This window comes from Natrix helvetica (assembly GCF_964273705.1).
Source record: "Natrix helvetica genome assembly, chromosome: 3".
Taxonomy (NCBI): domain Eukaryota; kingdom Metazoa; phylum Chordata; class Lepidosauria; order Squamata; family Natricidae; genus Natrix; species Natrix helvetica.
In genome coordinates this window covers 116,164,521-116,182,090 of record NC_138549.1, presented here as the reverse complement: position 1 = coordinate 116,182,090, position 17,570 = coordinate 116,164,521, and the positions used below count along the sequence as shown (strand labels likewise).

Sequence of the window (17,570 nt, the reverse complement as noted above, 5' to 3'; positions counted from 1 at the left end):
CTATTTTGGCTTCATCAGAGGCAAAATGGTTCCCCCCCATCCTTTCTTCTAGTAAAAATGTAGAGTATTAGAAAGTAGCATGCATTTACTGAAGATAAGTGAAAGAAAGAAAAATCCCCAAATAAGACAAAATAACTTTGGAGATGTATTGGACAGATTCTCAATGAAAGTTTCCTTGTTAATCATCATTTCCTCACTTTTCACTTTCTTTTGCTTTTATCTTTTAACATACATAATCTTACTTTCTAACCTCAAGTTAACTATAGTTCCACAGGATTATGCTGATTGGGATTCTAGCGGTTGTAGTCCTGACACATGCAACTTCAAATGAAATGGAAGCTAGCGCACTGAAGATGGCCATTTTAGAAATATTTCCATGAAGACGTTTAAGAAATTACACAGCGGTCAACATGAGGAACGTTCACCTAAATCTTTATTGTTATTATTACTTAATATTCTCCAGCTTTATCTGTGGAGTTTCAGCAGCAACTGTCACAGAAAAAGAGCTCAATTCATCTGGTTTCTTTGTATTATGGATTGGAGAAGATGCCATCTTTGTCTCGGATAACAAACTGTCTTAGGTCAATTGTAGCTGGCTCTTGCAAGCAAGTCTTTGTCTCAGTCTAGTCTTTGTTCTTTGCAGAGCATCTAGGTAGATAAAGTGAGGGGATGGAAGCATGCCTGGTGGCTTAAGATTGTGGTGATGGTGGTGGTGGTGGTGGAGGAGGAGGAGAAGGAAGAGGAGGAGTATTTAATACAAGCAAAGAGCAGCCATTTCTCCCTTCTTCTATAGGAGCCAGGTGCACTTGCTAAACACATGCATGGAGCTTGAGGGCAATATTCTCCCCTGCATCTGCTGCCTTCTTCTGTAAACCAGTAAGGTCTGTAGTGAGGTTAGAAACACATTTGGTGGATAACAAAACCTCCAGAGGACCAGAAGGCCTGCACAAATCAGGTCTCCGATTGTGTAGAGATAGCCGCTCCCTCCCTGTTAACATAGAGGTGGAGGGGAAAAGCAACAGGCATCATCCTCCATGCATATTTGTCACATATCCCAGAAGAGAGTTTATGTCATAACTCTCTTCTGGGATATGAGGCTAATGAGGCTAAAAGAAAAATATGCAGCCTTGATTATAAAGCCCTCAGTATAGAGGAATCAGAAACAATTATGTGTGTGGCTTTTGCCAGGGTGGATCAATGATTATATTCCATGGCCAGGCAGCACCACCTGCAGGTAGCATGTTTTCTATGCCTGCATGTACAACTACAATAGTAGTCTGCTTAAAAATCCATACGGCAACTTATCAACTAGCCAGGAATTTATCTTATGGTAGTTTGGAACTCCTGCAGAGATTCTGAATTGGTTGCTGTTAGGTTCAATATGCAGTCACAACCAGGAAAAGTGTTCAAGACAGAAAAATTGGCATTTTCCTTACTTTTTCAGTTTGATCCAACCAACCTGCAGGAAGAAATGAATAAAAGAGATGAGGAAGATCATGGTCCATCAGCAATTATAGTCATTTTGGAATACCTGTTTGCTTCCTTGTGTACTGTAGGGAAGCTATTGATAAGCACTGTTTTACAAAGTATGAAATCCTAGGGAAATTTGCCAGCTTGATCTGGCAATAGAAAAGGGAAAAGCAGATGGCACAAGAAGGTACAATTTTAAGGTACGAGAATATTGTATAAAGAAAAAAAAACTGGAGGGAAATGAGAGAACTAGGAAGGATAGGACTCTGTGATCTTCAAGCACAGCTACAGTATGTCTAAGGAAACGTGGAAATATCTGCCTTCAGCCAGATCTTTCTCTGAAATCTTGACAAGTTGGATCTCGAAAGTTATGTTAATAATAGCATGAATTATCTCAATTTTTAAATGAACACAATTTAAATATAGAATTGTGCACAGTGTACATGATTGCCTCAAGGAAGTTCATACGTAGGTTTTAAAAGGCATATGATCTGATCTTCTGCACTCTCAATTTAATATGTCATTGAAGACCATTGAAGATCAGGGTAGAAAAGGATCATCATTGAGAAAATTACCTATGTGGTCACTAACTCTTGATCCTGACTTGATGGTACATAATAGGTGTCAGGGTTTCAAATAGCATCCAAAAGTAAATCAGAGTCCAAGACAAATTATTCCTCAAAGTTCCAATTTATTAAGAGAGCTGTGTTGGCACATCTGGGAAATCTTCCACTGCCATGCTGGCAGTTCCACCCATCCAGCTCTGGCCAGGTGCATAGGTTCAAAGACAAAAGATGACCTTGGCTTTCTATAAAGAATATTGTTATGGCTACATAGCATCTAACTCCGTACAATCCCCCCTCCCATTTTCCCACAATAGAAAATGCATAGTAGAATAATAGAAAGTGCGGCAGGCCAAAGATCCAAGAGAAAAGATGGCTGCAGGCATGACAATAGGTTTATACCAGGTTTGAATATTTATACCAGAAAGATCCTAAAAAGTAACTATATTGGAGTCTATAGCAGGAGCTACAACTTGACCCTCAATAATTGTCTTTGCCTCAATAGTCATAGCAGTACACAAAATTTGCCTTTATCCTCCCATTCATTTAAAGTTCAATATTTTTCCTCCTATTTGGCACATTTTAAAAAAACTGTATATTTAACTCAGAACTATTGGATTCTTATAAAGGAAATTATGATTGTACATTTGGTCGATCTCAAGCTGACTATCAGAATTATCAGGTCATCTGTCCTTGTTATTTATAATTGTTGTATGTTTTCACTTTTCATTACACCACAAAAATCCTTTTAGTGGAAAGATGGAATAACTGGGGTATTTGAAGTTATGATTAACCTGTTTCTTTTTGCTGATCCAAGTTTGAAAATTCTAGTGGATGCATTTGCTTAGTATTACATCAGTATTTGCTTCTACCACTAGAGGGCAGAAGAAACACAAAAATACTGGAAAAGCAAACTATATTGGTTAAGTGCAGTATTTATTTTAAGGCAAAAAAACCAAGAGCATAACAATATAAACATTTTCCAGATCTTCAGAAAAGGAGTTAGAGGCTTGGGCAGAGTCGGGGATGGGAGAGAGATGGAGGGGGAGAGAATGATTTGATGCTGAAATCACAAAATGTGATGGAAGTTTGCATTTAATACAATGAAATTAGATTCCAGTGAAATGTGCTATCCACCAAACTTCTAGAATGGGTAGAATCAAGAAGCATGCAATGATTCTTCTCCTGATTTAAAATATAAATTGACCTAAAGTAGGTGTTGCCCCAAAATGGCCAGCAGAGGGCAATTGAAAATTGAGACAAATAGTTAATATCTAGCAAAGAACTCTGATTGAACAGATGCTTTTCATAACTTTCATATTGACTTCCGCTCCCTTATTTCTGCCTCCCTAGATCTCATCCCACTTACTCACCTACACGTGAGACCACAGCTATGAAACTCAGTGGATATCTCAAAGTTGTTTTTTCTTCTTCAAAAGGCAACTGGACTGTTTTTTTCTTCTTTGAAGCTTTTTTCTTCCTCAAAAGAAAAAACAAACAGTCCAGTTGCCTTTTGAAGGGGGAAAAAAACACCTTTGAGATAACTATGACCTGGAGGACTGAGAATTTCCACAGAAACTCAGTGGGTAATTTTGAACCAAGCACGGTTCCTCAGCTGATCTCTCTCTTTCTGTTAGTCTGGTTCTCAGTTCCTGATTTTGTCAAAGAACAGGAATATGCACGGAGTAGGAAGAAATAAGAAAATGGTTCTCTAATCAAATTTGTGACATCATATCCTTTAAAAGTCGGATATTAATTAAGGCTCCCTAATCTAGTAATAGGAACTGTACTTATGGGAAAGTTGCCTTCTAGAATGTAAAATGTGCTCAGTCTGCAGGAAAATGAAAATTATTTATCTGGTCAGGTTTATTAATAATTTTGCATAACCAGAAAATGTACATGTTCCATAGAATATCATCCAGTAAAAATAGAGAGACTATCTAATTTCATTATGTAGTTTTCTTTATCTATCACACTACATGGCCACCCATCTCACAAGACTCTACAGTAGGTTGCATACAAGAGTGCATTAAAATACAGTGTATACATACAAATACAGCTGGTACAGCTGAAAACCCATCATATATCAGGAAACTGATCACATAAACCAGACTGCCCTACGCTGGCAGTTTCCATTTATGTCACAGTGCCCATTAGCCTAGCCACTAGTGGATAGAATAGAAATCACATTGGACAACTCTTGAAATGGCTATTATTGGTTTGTTTGTTTTTTAATCATGATACAAGGATTTGTGTATAAGGATTCTGGTTATTCACCAGAATCAAGGTAACAACTACTGTATAACATTTACATAATGTATATCCAGTTCCTTGTATTTCTCAGTCTCAGTGAAGCCAAAACAAGAACATTCCAGTTTCTGCTTTCAGATTTTTTAAAAAATGATAAAGGTAAAGGTTCCCCTTGCGCATATGTGCTAGTCGTTCCCGACTCCAGGGGGCGATGCTCATCTCCGTTTCAAAGCTGAAGAGCCAGCACTGTCCGAAGACGTCTCAGTGGTCATGTGGCCAGCATGACTAAACGCCGAAGGCGCTCTGAACGCTGCTACCTTCCCACCAAGGGTGGCTCCTATTTTTCTACTTGCATTTTTACATGTTTTCGAACTGCTGGGTTGACAGAAGCTAGGACAAGTAATGGGAGCTCACTCCATTATGTGGCGCTAGGGATTCGAACCACCAAACTGCCAACCTTTCTGATCATCAAGCTCAGCATCTTAGCCACAGAGCCACCGTGTCCCTTTTAAATGCTTTTATAATGACAATGCTGACTTCTTATAGTAGGCAAAAATGTCTGTCAAGCAGATATGCAGTAAAATTGTCATTTAATTTTTTTTAAATGTACTATATGATATTTTTAGTGCACATCTGCTTGACAGACATCATTGCCTACTGTATGAAGTCAGCAGCACCCAGCAAAAATGCACAACAAAAGCCTAAAAATTCCACTTCCTCACCACCCCTTGAAAACTAATATTTCGGTTCCTTCCTCTTCCTCTCCTCCGAAACTCCAATGAGGTCATTCTGTGCTTTGGGGCATTTCTTTCTCACTGGAGAACCTAACTACCTGTCACTATTCCAATGTTCTGTCTCCCTGATTCATGCTCATTCTGAGGGAATATCTTCAAATGCAGCTTTGCTATGCTATCAGGATTTCTAATGCATCTTAATACAATACAATAGCAGAGTTAGAAGGGAACTTGGAGGTCTTCTAGTCCAACCCCCTGCTTAGGCGACAAACCCTATACCGTTTCAGGCAAATGGCTATCCAACATCCTCTTAAAGACTTCCAGTGTTGGGGCATTCACAACTTCTGGAGGCAAGCTGTTCCACTGATTAATTGTTCTCACTGTCAGGAAATTTCTCCTCAGTTCTAAGTTTCTTCTCTCCTTGATTAATTTCCACCCAATCCTTCTTGTTCTACCCTCAGGTGCCTTGGAGAATAGTTTGACTTCCTCTTCTTTGTGGCAACCCCTGAGATATTGGAACAATGCTATCATGTCTCCCCTAGTCCTTCTTTTCATTAAACTAGACATACCCAGTTCCTGCAACCGTTCTTCATATATTTTATTCTCCAGTTCCCTAATCATCTTTGTTGCTCTTCTCTGCACTCTTTCTAGAGTCTCCACATCTTTTGTACATTGTGGCGACCAAAACTGAATGCAGTATTCCAAGTGTGGCCTTACCAAGGCATTATAAAGTGGTATTAACACTTCATGTGACCTTGATTCTATCCCTCTGTTAATGCAGCCTAGAACTGTGATGGCTTTTTTGGCAGCTGCTGCACACTGCTGGCTCATATTTAAATGGTTGTCCACTAGGACTCCAAGATCCCTCTCAATGTTACTACTATTGAGCAAGGTACCACCTATACTGTACCTGTGCACTTCATTTTTCTTGCCTAAATGTAGAACCGTACTCTTTTCACCATTGAATTTCATTTGATTAGGTAGTGCCCAATGTTCAAGTTTGTCAAGTTCTTTCTGTATCTTAAGCCTATCTTCTGGAGTGTTGGCTATTCTTGCCGGCTTGGTATCATCTGCAAATTTGATGAGTTTCCCATTTATTCCCTCATCTAAATCATTGATGAAGATGTTGAAGAGTACTGGGCCTAAAACAGAACCTTGGGGTACTCCACTGCATACTTTCCTCCATGTAGATGCAGTTCCATTGAGGACTACATGTTGAGTGCAGTTGGTCAGCCAGTTACGAATCCATCTGGTGGTGATGCTGTCCAACCCATATTCTTCTACTTTATCTAGTAGTAGGTTATGGTCTACCTTATCAAATGCCTTACTGAAGTCCAAGTAAACTATGTCGACGGCATTCCTCTGGTCCACTAATTTTGTCACTTTGTCAAAGAATGCAATAAGTTTAGTCTGGCATGACCTGTTTTTGACAAAACCATGTTGACTTTGGGCTATTACTTTGTTTACTTCTAGGTGTTTGCTAATTTGTTGCTTGTTGCATTGTTGCATCTCATGAGCTTGATAGGACAGGGCAATAATGAATCAAGGGGATTTTTTTTGCTTCTCTTGTTTCATGGAGCAATGGAAGCTGGAGAAACATAATGCAAAGAGAGAGTGAGCACTGATAAACTGGTGTTCTCAGAAGTCAGCTACTTATTTGTTCAGTTGAAAGTGTTTCCTGTGATTGAAGCTACAGTAAATGTACACAATCACTTAAATATGAGCCAGTGGTGTGCTGCAGCTGCCAAAAAAGTCATCACAGTTCTAGGCTGCATTAACAGAGGGATAGAATCAAGATCATTTGAAGTGTTAATATCACTTTATAATGCTTTGGTAAGGCCACACTTGGAATACTGCATCCAGTTCTGGTCGCCACGATGTAAAAATGATGTGGAGACTCTAGAAAGAATACAGAAAAGATCAACAAAGATGACCAGGGGGCTGGAGGCTGAAACATAAAGAACAGTTGCTGGAATTGGGTATGTCTAGTTTAATGAAAAGAAGGACTAGGAGTGACATGATAGCAGTGTTCCAATATCTTAGGGGCTGTCACAAAGAAGAGGGAGTCAAATTATTCTCCAAAGCATCTGAGTGCAGGACAAGAGGCAATGGATGGAAACTAATCAAGGAGAGAAGCAATCTAGAAGTTGGAAGAAATTTCCTGATAGAACAATTAATCAGTGGAACAACTGTGAATGCTTCAACACTGGAAGTTTTTAAGAAGAGAATTGACAACCATTTGTCTGAAATGGTATAGGGTTTCTAGAAGACCTTCAAAGTCCCTTCCAACTCTTGTTATTCTATTCTGTTCTATTCTAAACATGACTGGGCTCGGTGGATAATGAAGACAAAGTAGTTGAATAAAAGTTTGGTTTAAGGGTCATTGGGAATGCTTGTATGCAATGGATGTTGAGTTCAAAGATGCAGCACTGAGGATAAATTAGTCCCTGGAGTGCTATAAGGAGTCAAGATGTGTATTATTTGATGTTGCCAAGCAGGAGAGGGTGAAGAAACTCCTAAGGAATGTATATTCTCAAATGTAATTGCATACATATATATTCATACTTATGGAAACGTCTTTGGGAAACGCTGGCTCTCTCAACTAAGAAATGGAGAGGAGCACCACTCCCCAAAGTTGGAAGTGACTGGACAGGGAAAATCTTTACCTTTTACCTATATTCATACTGGGTATGGATTGTGTATGCATAAGACAGTCATTTTTACACAACAGCTGCATACATGGGGGGGGGGGTTAGAAAAACAATGTGTAATAAGCAACCATGCAAAATTAAACAGCCTTATCGTAAAGCCACGCAAAGCAAATGGCAATGGGGAAGGATTGTTAGCTTTGACTCACCTTCCACAACCTGATATCTTCCAGATATTTTAGACTATACATCCAATCATCCCCACTCAATACGGTATTTCTGGGTAATGGCCATGTTGGTAAAGAAGGCTGTTTGTTATAAGCCAACTAATCTGAGGAACAAGACTCAGGAAGAAGTAGTTGCGAGAGTCGAAAGGATAAAATCTCCTACCAATGGAATCACCTAATCCATTATAGTGTTAATTAAAAACAGAACACATAGGAAAATCAAATTCAAATGTACTCTGACTTGCATAATTGACGTAAGAAACAACAATATGGGAGCACATGTATTAATTCAATGGATTTTCCACTTGAATAAATGAAAGGGTACAGCTGGGCAACCAGAGAATATTCTATTAGAACAGATGTGATTAACAAAGGGATTTATTTCTGAATAGCTATAGGAAGCTATTCTATACTTTTTGCTGTAGTTTCAAATATTTTCAGTGTTGGAAAGATGTCTTCCTAGCTTTTTAAACAATGCATTTGTTAAGGTTTGTTTTGAGAATTAAATACAGGTGCTTTGAAATCACACATAAAATATCACAGCACAATAGGAATCTTCTATCTACTTCCAAAATAGCAAATAAAGCCAAGGAGACAGGGCAGTTGGAATTCAGTTCATGGCAAGACCCAAAATGTAGTATTTAACCCCATAAGGCAGTAGCAACCTAGAAATGGAAAGGGGATTATTACATCTTCCATAATATCACCAGTCTGTTCTAAACCCCTCTGCCTTGTAAACAATTACATTTACCATCTTTAGAAATCACACAATAGACATCAAATGTGGATCTTGGTTTACTTGTTAGCAAAATATTTGCTATTTTAGATCATAACTGTATTATCCACGCACTGTTGGCTAATCTTACTCCCACTCTCATTTTCGCACACAGGAGAAGCTGATATTAGCTGTGCCTGAACCAGGTGATTCAACATATTGCAACAGGGTGAAGGATAGGTTTTTTCTGTATTCTCCAAGTCATTGATCTACCTAGCAACCAGGCACTCAAACAAACAAATCTAGGCAGGGCCTGGATCTCGATCTAAAGCTGCCTGGGTATCTGGCATTTACTTGATTGGAACAGCGGATACATTATGTTAATAGCCGCAGTACAATCAGTTCTGATTCACTTTGAATTCTTAATGCACACTGGTGGGGCAAGTAGTTTACTTAGCCAGGTTACCTTGACCCACCAGTATGCACATCGCTATAAAGCTGTTTGTAAGAGGCAATGCAGCAAGGAAGTTGCTTCTAATCTGACACATTAAAAAAATATTGGTCTTTAAAAAGAAAACTCACATAGAATGATAAATCAATAGATTGCTATTAGTGCTGCTTATGTGAACCATTAGATGTTACACACAAAAGGGTCTGTATTAAAAATATTTCTATAAAGGGTAAGGGCAGTGGTCAAGAGGTCAGGCATTTTCGGCTAGGGTTCAGATTGTTACAAAAACCACCCTCCCCAGTGTAAATCACTCTAAAATGTTAGGCATCTGTTTGCAAAAGGATTGTACAGTGATCTTCAGACAGGAAGGCAAATATTTAATAGATACAACAAAGAGCTGGTGGGATGGGCCATATGATTGGATTACAGCTATTTGCTCCAAAGGAACAGAAGAAATAGGAAGACAAGGCAGTGGCCTCTTTAGTAGCAAATGGAGGCAAATGGGTTAAAGTGGAGGAATTAATACAAGGAATGGCAACAAAGCTGAAAAGTTTCCTTGATGATTAAAAGCTCTTTTAAAAAATAAATAAATTGTTCATCTTGCCTGGAAGGAGCAACCTGGAAAATAATACAAAGGGGAGGAGGTCCCGAATTCTGGACCTGATTATGTACATACAGCATCCAAGGAAAAACCAAAAGCAGCAACCCATATCAAAGAGAGGTTTTTTTCAAAAAAAATAAGTACTCAAGGCAGTGATCATACCTAATACTCCTTCCACCCAGGGGTGGGCTGCTAAGGGTTCGCCCGGGTTCGGGAGAACCTGCAGCTAACGTTATGGCCGGTTGAGAGAACCTCCAAATCCCACCCTTAGCTGGCCCTGCCCACCCTACCCCACCCCTCCCACCTCTACCCCTCCCACCCCATCCCTCCCAGGAGCACTGTTCCCTCTAAGGTGCATGGCTGTGCGGCCGCGCAGGTGGCAAGAAAACACCGTGCAGCAGTTTCCAACTGCCGCGCAGTGTTTTCTACTGTCACAGGCGCCGAAGGATGTGGAGGTCCTTTGCAGACGGCTAGAAGTGGACTTGTTTTGGTGAGCACGGGGCAACTGACGCTAGTTCAGGAAAGCAAGCCCGGGGAGGTCCTTTGTGGGCGGCCAATCCTAGCTGCTTGCGCCCGACGCTGCAGCTAAAGTAAAGCCCCTGCCGCTACCGGAATATCTGCTGCCGCGTCCTCCTCCTCTAACAGCACCACATTTGCTGCCCAACGCTGCAGCAGAGGTGAAGCCGCCAAAGCTCCCGCCGGCGCCCCCGCCCATGGCAGCGGTGCCTCCCCCTCTGTTCGGAGCACCTGAGCTGAGCCCCGCGTTACCCCTGCCCCCTCCTCTGCTGTGCTTTTGAGGAGCCATGAGGCCGCGGGAGCCAGTAGGAAGCTGGCGGAGGGGACGGGAGCAGGGGGAAAAGGCCTCATGGCTTCTCAAAAGCACGGCGGCGGAGGAGAAGGCAGCAGAGGTAACGCGGTGCCCAGCTTAGGTGCTCCGAGTGGAGAGGGGCGCCAGCGGGAGCTTTGGCGGCTTCACTCCAAATGTGGTGGTGCTGTTGGAGGAGGAGGAGGAGGAGGCAGCTATTATTCTGGTGGCAGCAGGGGCTCGTCGTTGGCATCTTCAGCGGCAGCCCTGCCCCCCTGTGAAAAAAAACGAAGATGGAGCAGATCCACGCAGATGACGTCGCCGCAACATGACTGGAGGAGGAATTCTGGGAGTTGAAGTCCACAAGTCTTCAAGCTGTCAGGTTTGAAGACCCTGGGTTTTTTTTTCTAAAGGGTTAGGGGTGCAAGAGTCTTGCAACTTGACAGCTTTAAGACTTGCATGCTTCAATGCCAGAGTTCCTGAGCCAACATTTTGGTTGCTAAGCAGGAGCGTTGTTAAGTGATACTGACATTATATAACACTTTTAATTAAGCAGGTACCTTGAAGAAACATAACTTTGAGTTTCAAATAATACTGATTTCGTTGTTGTCTTAGGTGACATCTGTGAAAAAAATTCAGGTGCTCAGGGATAAAAATGTGCCGCTCAAACACTATACTTTTCTGCTCACACTGAAAAAAAATTAGAGGGAACATTGCCCAGGAGTCTCTACACAGCCAGTTTTGGATGTGAGGTAAGTGCAGAGTCTGTGCAGAGGCTTGGGGAGGGGGGAAAACGGGCCTCCTGGAAGTTCCAGAGAGCCTCCGAAGCCCGGAGGAGGCAGTTTTTGCCCTCCCAGAGGCTCAAGGACAGCCTTTGGAGCCTGGGGAAGGTTAAAATGCCACGCCATGGTGCAAGAGGCCAACTAGGCCACGCCCATCATGGCCACACCCAACCAGCAACCGGGCAGAGAATCCATTGCTGAAATTTTTGAAGCCCACCTCTGCTTCCTCCTCCTATTTTCCCCTCAACAGCAACAACCCTGTGAGGTGGGTTGGACTGAGAGAGAATGATTGACCCAAAGTCACCCAGTCGGTTTTCATGCCTAAGGCAGGACTAGATCGGGTCTCTAGTCTGATGACTTAATCACTAGACGAAACTGGCCCTTGGCTGGGCACAAAAGTATTGCTTCCTGCTCATCATCCCAAGGATACCATGTCACTTATGCTGTGGGTCAAGGTAGCGATGATGGACTCGAGGCAATGTGCCACGCCGGCGCTGGCAGAAGGAAGATTGCATCCCACGCCTCTTCCACAGAGCATGGGTTTTCCAGGCCTCAGCAAAACTCTCTACCTAGGAGGGGGCAAAAGAGTTACAGAATATTTGAACCCATGCTGTGTAGGAATGGAACTTAATAAGTAACACATTCAGAATAAGTTACAGAGAGGTGCCATGGGAAATGGATGCGTCCCATTCTCTCTTCTCAAAGGCAGAGAGGCTGTCCCCTGCCAATTACTAGTTATACTTTTCCTAGTCAATAAAGCCTTTTCCTGCAATGCTGGGATTACTTATTTACAACTGGGATATGCCACAAAGGATTGTAGTTTGAATAGTTCCTGTTCAGTGGGTGTCGAGTCAGACATGTCGGCTCTGAGATTAATCCATTGAATCCTTCCCGTTGCACGCACGCACACACACACACACACTCACATCCCACAAAATGTTGTTAAGCAATCTATTATGGCAACAGAACCTGTCCCATCCCAGTGGACTGTTCAGCCAGTATGCTCTTTAATATGTTTTGCTTGAAATTTGTTCGTACTTGTGCTGTGCTTGGCTTTTCTAAGCAAGACTGAACAGATCAGTGGGGGGGGGGGGGGGGTTCAAATTTAACCGATTTGTTTCATTTAATTCATCAGTGTGATTATTTTTTTAAAATAATCCCCCACATTTGCAGTCGCTAACTCTAACATGGATTTTTGACGTCTTTTCTCTCTCTCTCTTTTCTTTGTGCAGTTTTCCTAATAAATGGTTCACATAAATATATCACAGCTTTTTACAAACACATCCTTCCCAAATATGATCAGATTTTTGTACAACTTTTGAGAACGCCGTAAGTTCTGTGAAGGTCTGACACAGATGGCAAACAGCTCCATCAATTTCTACCATTCTGCTGCCGCCATCTGTTTTGGTGGGGTGGGGTATTTCAATTTTTTTTTAAAAAAAAAAATCCCCAATGCATGCAGAAACGGCACAGAGGCTAATAGCCATCCCCACCGGAATCATCTGGTCTTTTTTGTTCTCTTCTTCCAGAGAGGTCAGTTCCCTCGGGGACAGCAGAGCCAGACGGAGCTGTGGCAGCGCAGTTTGTGCCATGTCGTTCACAGTCCTATCGAGCACAGCCTGCAGGGAGTGAGTAGACGGCCAGCACGGGTTAGTATGGCTTTAAATAACAAAGATGGAAACAGAATAGTAATAATAAATAAAAATAATAAAAATATTTAGGCATACCAGGGGTTGTAACACAAATACATATATTATATCTATCATCTATCTATCTATCTATCTATCTATCTATCTATCTATCTATCTATCTATCTATCATCTATCTATCTATCTATCTATCTATCTATCATCTATCTATCTATCTATATTGATATATATATATATATATATATATATATATATAGATAGATAGATAGATAGATAGATAGATAGATAGATAGATAGATAGATGATATAGATATATATATATTGATATATATATTGATATATATATATTGATATATAGATAGATAGATAGATAGATAGATAGATATATTGATATATATATAGATATATTGATATATATATTGTATTCGTGCTGATAAATATATATATATAAATAAAATAAAATAAAACAAAATAATAAAATAAAAATAAATCAGAATTGTTGTTGGCTACCATACCTGTCATTTCTCAGCTCAATAATGAAGTTCAAAGCAACTACCCTGTTTCCCTGAAAATAAGACCTCCCCGGATAATAAGCCCAATCAGGCTTTTGAACGCATGCACTAAAATAAGCCCTCCTCAAAAAAATAAGCCCTCCCGAAAATATTGCAACACAGCGGCAGCAATGAGGTGACCACGCTCGCCGCCTCCTGCACCACAAAAATAATAAGACCTCCCTGAAAATAAGGCCAAGTGCTTATTTCAGGGGTAAAAAGAAAATAAGACCCTGTCTTATTTTCAGGGAAACACATTATATAAATAGCTATTCCATTTGTTGGTCCTACAATTCTAGCTCTAATTACCTCGACTTACAACAGTTCATTTAGTGACCGTTCAAAGTGACAACAGCACTGAAAAAAGTGACTTATGACCATTTTTCACAGTTACAACTTTGTAGCATCCCCCATGATCATGTGATCAATACAATAGCAGAGTTGGAAGGGACCTTGGAGGTCTTCTAGTCCAACCCCCTGCCTAGGCAGGAAACCCTATACCATTCCAAATGGCTATCCAACATCTTCTTAAGGACTTCCAGTGTTGGGGCATTCACAACTTCTGGAGGCAAGCTGTTCCACTGATTAATTGTTCTAACTGTCAGGAAATTTCTCCTCAATTCTAAGTTGCTTCTCTCTTTGATTAGTTTCCACCCATTGCTTCTTGTTCTGCCCTCAGGTGCTTTGAAGAATAGTTTGACTCCCTCTTCTTTGTGGCAACTCCTGAGATATTGGAACACTGCTATCATGTCTCCCCTAGTCCTTCTTTTCAAATTCTTTTCAAATTTGAAATTTTCAAATTGCAATTGCTTGGCAACTGGTTCATACTTATGACCATTGCTGTGTCCCAAGGTCATGTAATCACTTCTTGCACCCTTTTAATAAACAAAATCGATGGGGAAGCAAGATTCACTTACTAATTTATCAACAGCAATTAACAACTGTGGCAAGAAAGATCATAAAAATGAGACAAAAGAAATAGCTCACTTAACAACAGAAATTTTGGACTCAAAATCAAGGATCTACATGTAGGATCTTGGAAAAAACATTTACTGCATCCAAAAGATCAAAAGATCAGAAGGAGCTATAGTTCACAAAATCTTATATCTTTTAATGAAATGCATTTGTCAGAAACGGTGCTACCAGACTTCTGATTTTTTGTTACCATAGACCAGGGGTGTGCAAACTTGGGTACTTTTAAGACTTGTGGACTTCAACTCCCAGAATTCCCAGATAGCCTAACATGGCTCCTCTCCTACAAGGTACCAAAGATAAGTGAAAGATGCCACTTATTAGCCAAAAGTTATTATATGCCATTATTTTCAACAGAATTAGAAATAGTCAAGGAATCAGCTGATCTGTTATCACAGAACCAGCTTTCCTGAAGGATATCAGCACATCCTTCAGCTTTTCAGCTTTTGTAGCCTGAGGATATCGACAAGCCCCTGAAAGGGATGAGAGCAGTGCACTCTTTCAAGATTGCCTACCCTGATATTTGAAATTACCCAAGGCTAGACTCTGTTTATAGAAACACTGCAACAAAAGTCCCCTTAAGACATTGGTCCCCAACCTGTCTAGCTTCGCGGACCAGTGGGTCCGGTGGCAATGGGGAGAGGGGATGGTTTGGGTGCATGCCCACCATTTGCCCTTATGTGTCCTGATCCTGAATGGGCCGTGGACCGGTACCAGTCTGGGGATCAGGGGTTGGGGACACGTGCATTAAGAGATGGTGCAATTCTGATTAACTGAAATCAGAAAACTTAAAAGAGACAATGGCAACATATATTTTGTACATAGCTTAACAGGAACCTGATATTTTTGTATAGGATTCTAAACTCAGGAATACCTTCTCAATTGTAGACAGTTTTGTAGGATAAAACATTTGGATTCATTCTAATTCAGTTTTTTCATCTGGGTTTGAGGTGGAAACTATCCTGGAGCATCAACGTGCTGAAAGTGCCATTTGCTGAGTTTCCTGGATTGAAGGCTGTCAGTTCTCATGATAACAGCTCTCAAAGTATCAATCTAATACTGGATTAGGATATGGGGCCCTTATTCCGAGGGCTATTGTTTTACATGGAGAGAAGAGCTATTTTCAAAAGATGGCACTGACTTGTGGTATTCAAAAGTCCCTGTTGTTCAGATGTTCTGTATGGCCCTGAGTATCAGGGGAAAAAACAACTATGAATTACTGTCTCAAGTAAATATCTTTGGTTACTTCCTTATTGGGCCATGTGAGGGTTCTAAAACCTCTTTTATTATTCTTTTTCAGGAATTACAAGATTATTAGTTTTTTATTCTCCTTCTACTTTATTATTATCTTGTGCTATTTTTATTTAGTGATGTTATCCCTGCTGTTATTTCAACAAGTCTATCGTTATAATATTGTTTTATCACTGACTACTGTTAAATATTTGAGGAGGATTATCTCTAGTTCTATGAAGCTTATTTTAAAAAAACCTTAAAGCTTGGGTCATCCCCCCCCTCCAAATCTGAGCTATCAGTACTTACAGACCCAACATGAGCCCATTCTCGTACAGCATGGATCAGCTTCACCTCGTCAATAGCCAGACAGTCACTCTGCAAAATAATTTGCATTGCCTGTTCTGAAAGTTCCAAGAACCCACGTGTTTGGGTCACCTCCTATGAAGAAAAAAAGATGGTATACCTCTGAGATACAGAATATGAGGATAAAGAACTTCAGATAAAGATGAAGAGCTTGTGGAAAAAAATAGAGTGCTAAGGCAATCCAGTTCCCCATTATATTACTCACCAACATAATTTCTAAACTCAGCTGCCACCATTTCCTATTGCACCATGGAACAAAAAACTTTTTTGAGGTAGCAAGATAATCAAATCTTGAATAGTACTGATGTACAATGGTTGTACAACTCATTCTGAAAGCTGAAGACATAATAGCATTGCCAAATCTGGGTGCAATGCCTATTGTTTGTATAGGAAAATGTCTGGAAGCCCTATATAATAGTACCGAGAGTTTCGCAATGTAAGAAAGTTTATTTTATATAATGGTTCAAATGTATTATTTGGGCTATTGTTTATAACTGCTGGGTTTTTAATTGTTATGCACCACCCAGAATCATTGCTGTGAGGTGAATGGCCATATTAATTAAATGCATACATACATATATTGATACATACATTCATACAACTGTACATATATACCCATGGTCCAATAGGAAAGAAAATTACATTGATTTAATATAATTCTCTTCATTCTCCAGGATCTCGCTTAGAATAGGAAACATTGTACTGGGCCTCCTTTCTGCATGTCATCTCAATACCTACATCTTCTTACCTGAGTATAATTCTCAATGAAGGCCAAGCAATATGTTTGCAAATCTAGTAGTCCATATGCCACGGCTGCCTGTCATAAAGAGAGTAAGAATAAAAAAGTGGATAAAATAACTACAGTGGATACAACTGCATTTATCACCTATATTTTTGAAGGCACTATTGTGGGCAAGAGTAAAATAAATCAAATATTTATTCCAACATTTCAGGGTCTTTTCATGGGTGAACAATTAGATATTGTAATCTTTAGCAACTTTATATAAGGAGACAGAGAATTTTGCAGTCATTTAAAGTCTCTGCATTTCCCCATTCCACTTTTCTTTTTTATAATATCTAGTTCCTGGCTGGTATCATTTGGTCTCTGTCCAATTACATCTACCGGTAACTGGGCCACCAGAGCAGGAAGACAGGGAATGCTGCAAGTCCCACAACAAAAAGGTACATCTTCTAGATGTAGAAAAAGGGCCTTCTATGTAGTGGCTCTCTCCCTTTGAAACATCACTCCCCTCAGATAAGACTCGCCCCACACTGTTGCTTTTCCACAAGGCATAGTTGTGTCAGCAAGCTTGGGGGTGCCTCCTTTAGAGCTTATCTGTTTGTGCTGTTGTGCCATGGGGTGGATGGGAGCAGGGGACACAATTTACTGTTGAACTAATGTTGTCTGTAATTTTAACAGGAAAGCTTAAAAGGATGGTAGAGGACAGGAAGGCCTGGAGGAACGTTGTCCATGGGGTTGCGATGGGTCAGACACGACTTTGCAACTAAGAACAACAAATATTTTTGTTCCTTTTATGAAAGAAATTTCAAATCAA

At 40.5% G+C, this 17,570-nt stretch overlaps 1 protein-coding gene across 2 annotated transcripts in view; it reads right to left on the bottom strand.

Moving 5' to 3' along the window:
- Positions 1-350: 350 nt before the first annotated feature.
- Positions 351-17,570, bottom strand: part of BTBD19 (BTB domain containing 19) — a 69,603-nt gene continuing 52,383 nt past the window's right edge. Inside the window, exons 5-10 of one of the 2 annotated variants that reach the window (XM_081948011.1) lie at positions 16,763-16,831; positions 15,958-16,089; positions 12,740-12,865; positions 11,677-11,815; positions 1,437-1,459; positions 351-883 (exon numbers count right to left, since the gene is read on the bottom strand). In XM_081948011.1, coding sequence (XP_081804137.1) covers positions 11,681-11,815; positions 12,740-12,865; positions 15,958-16,089; positions 16,763-16,831 — 462 coding nt within the window. In that variant the 3' untranslated portion in view covers positions 351-883; positions 1,437-1,459; positions 11,677-11,680. Of the gene's footprint in view, positions 1,460-11,676; positions 11,816-12,739; positions 12,866-15,957; positions 16,090-16,762; positions 16,832-17,570 lie in introns of both variants that reach the window. The other variant, XM_081948010.1, reaches the window with a different exon arrangement.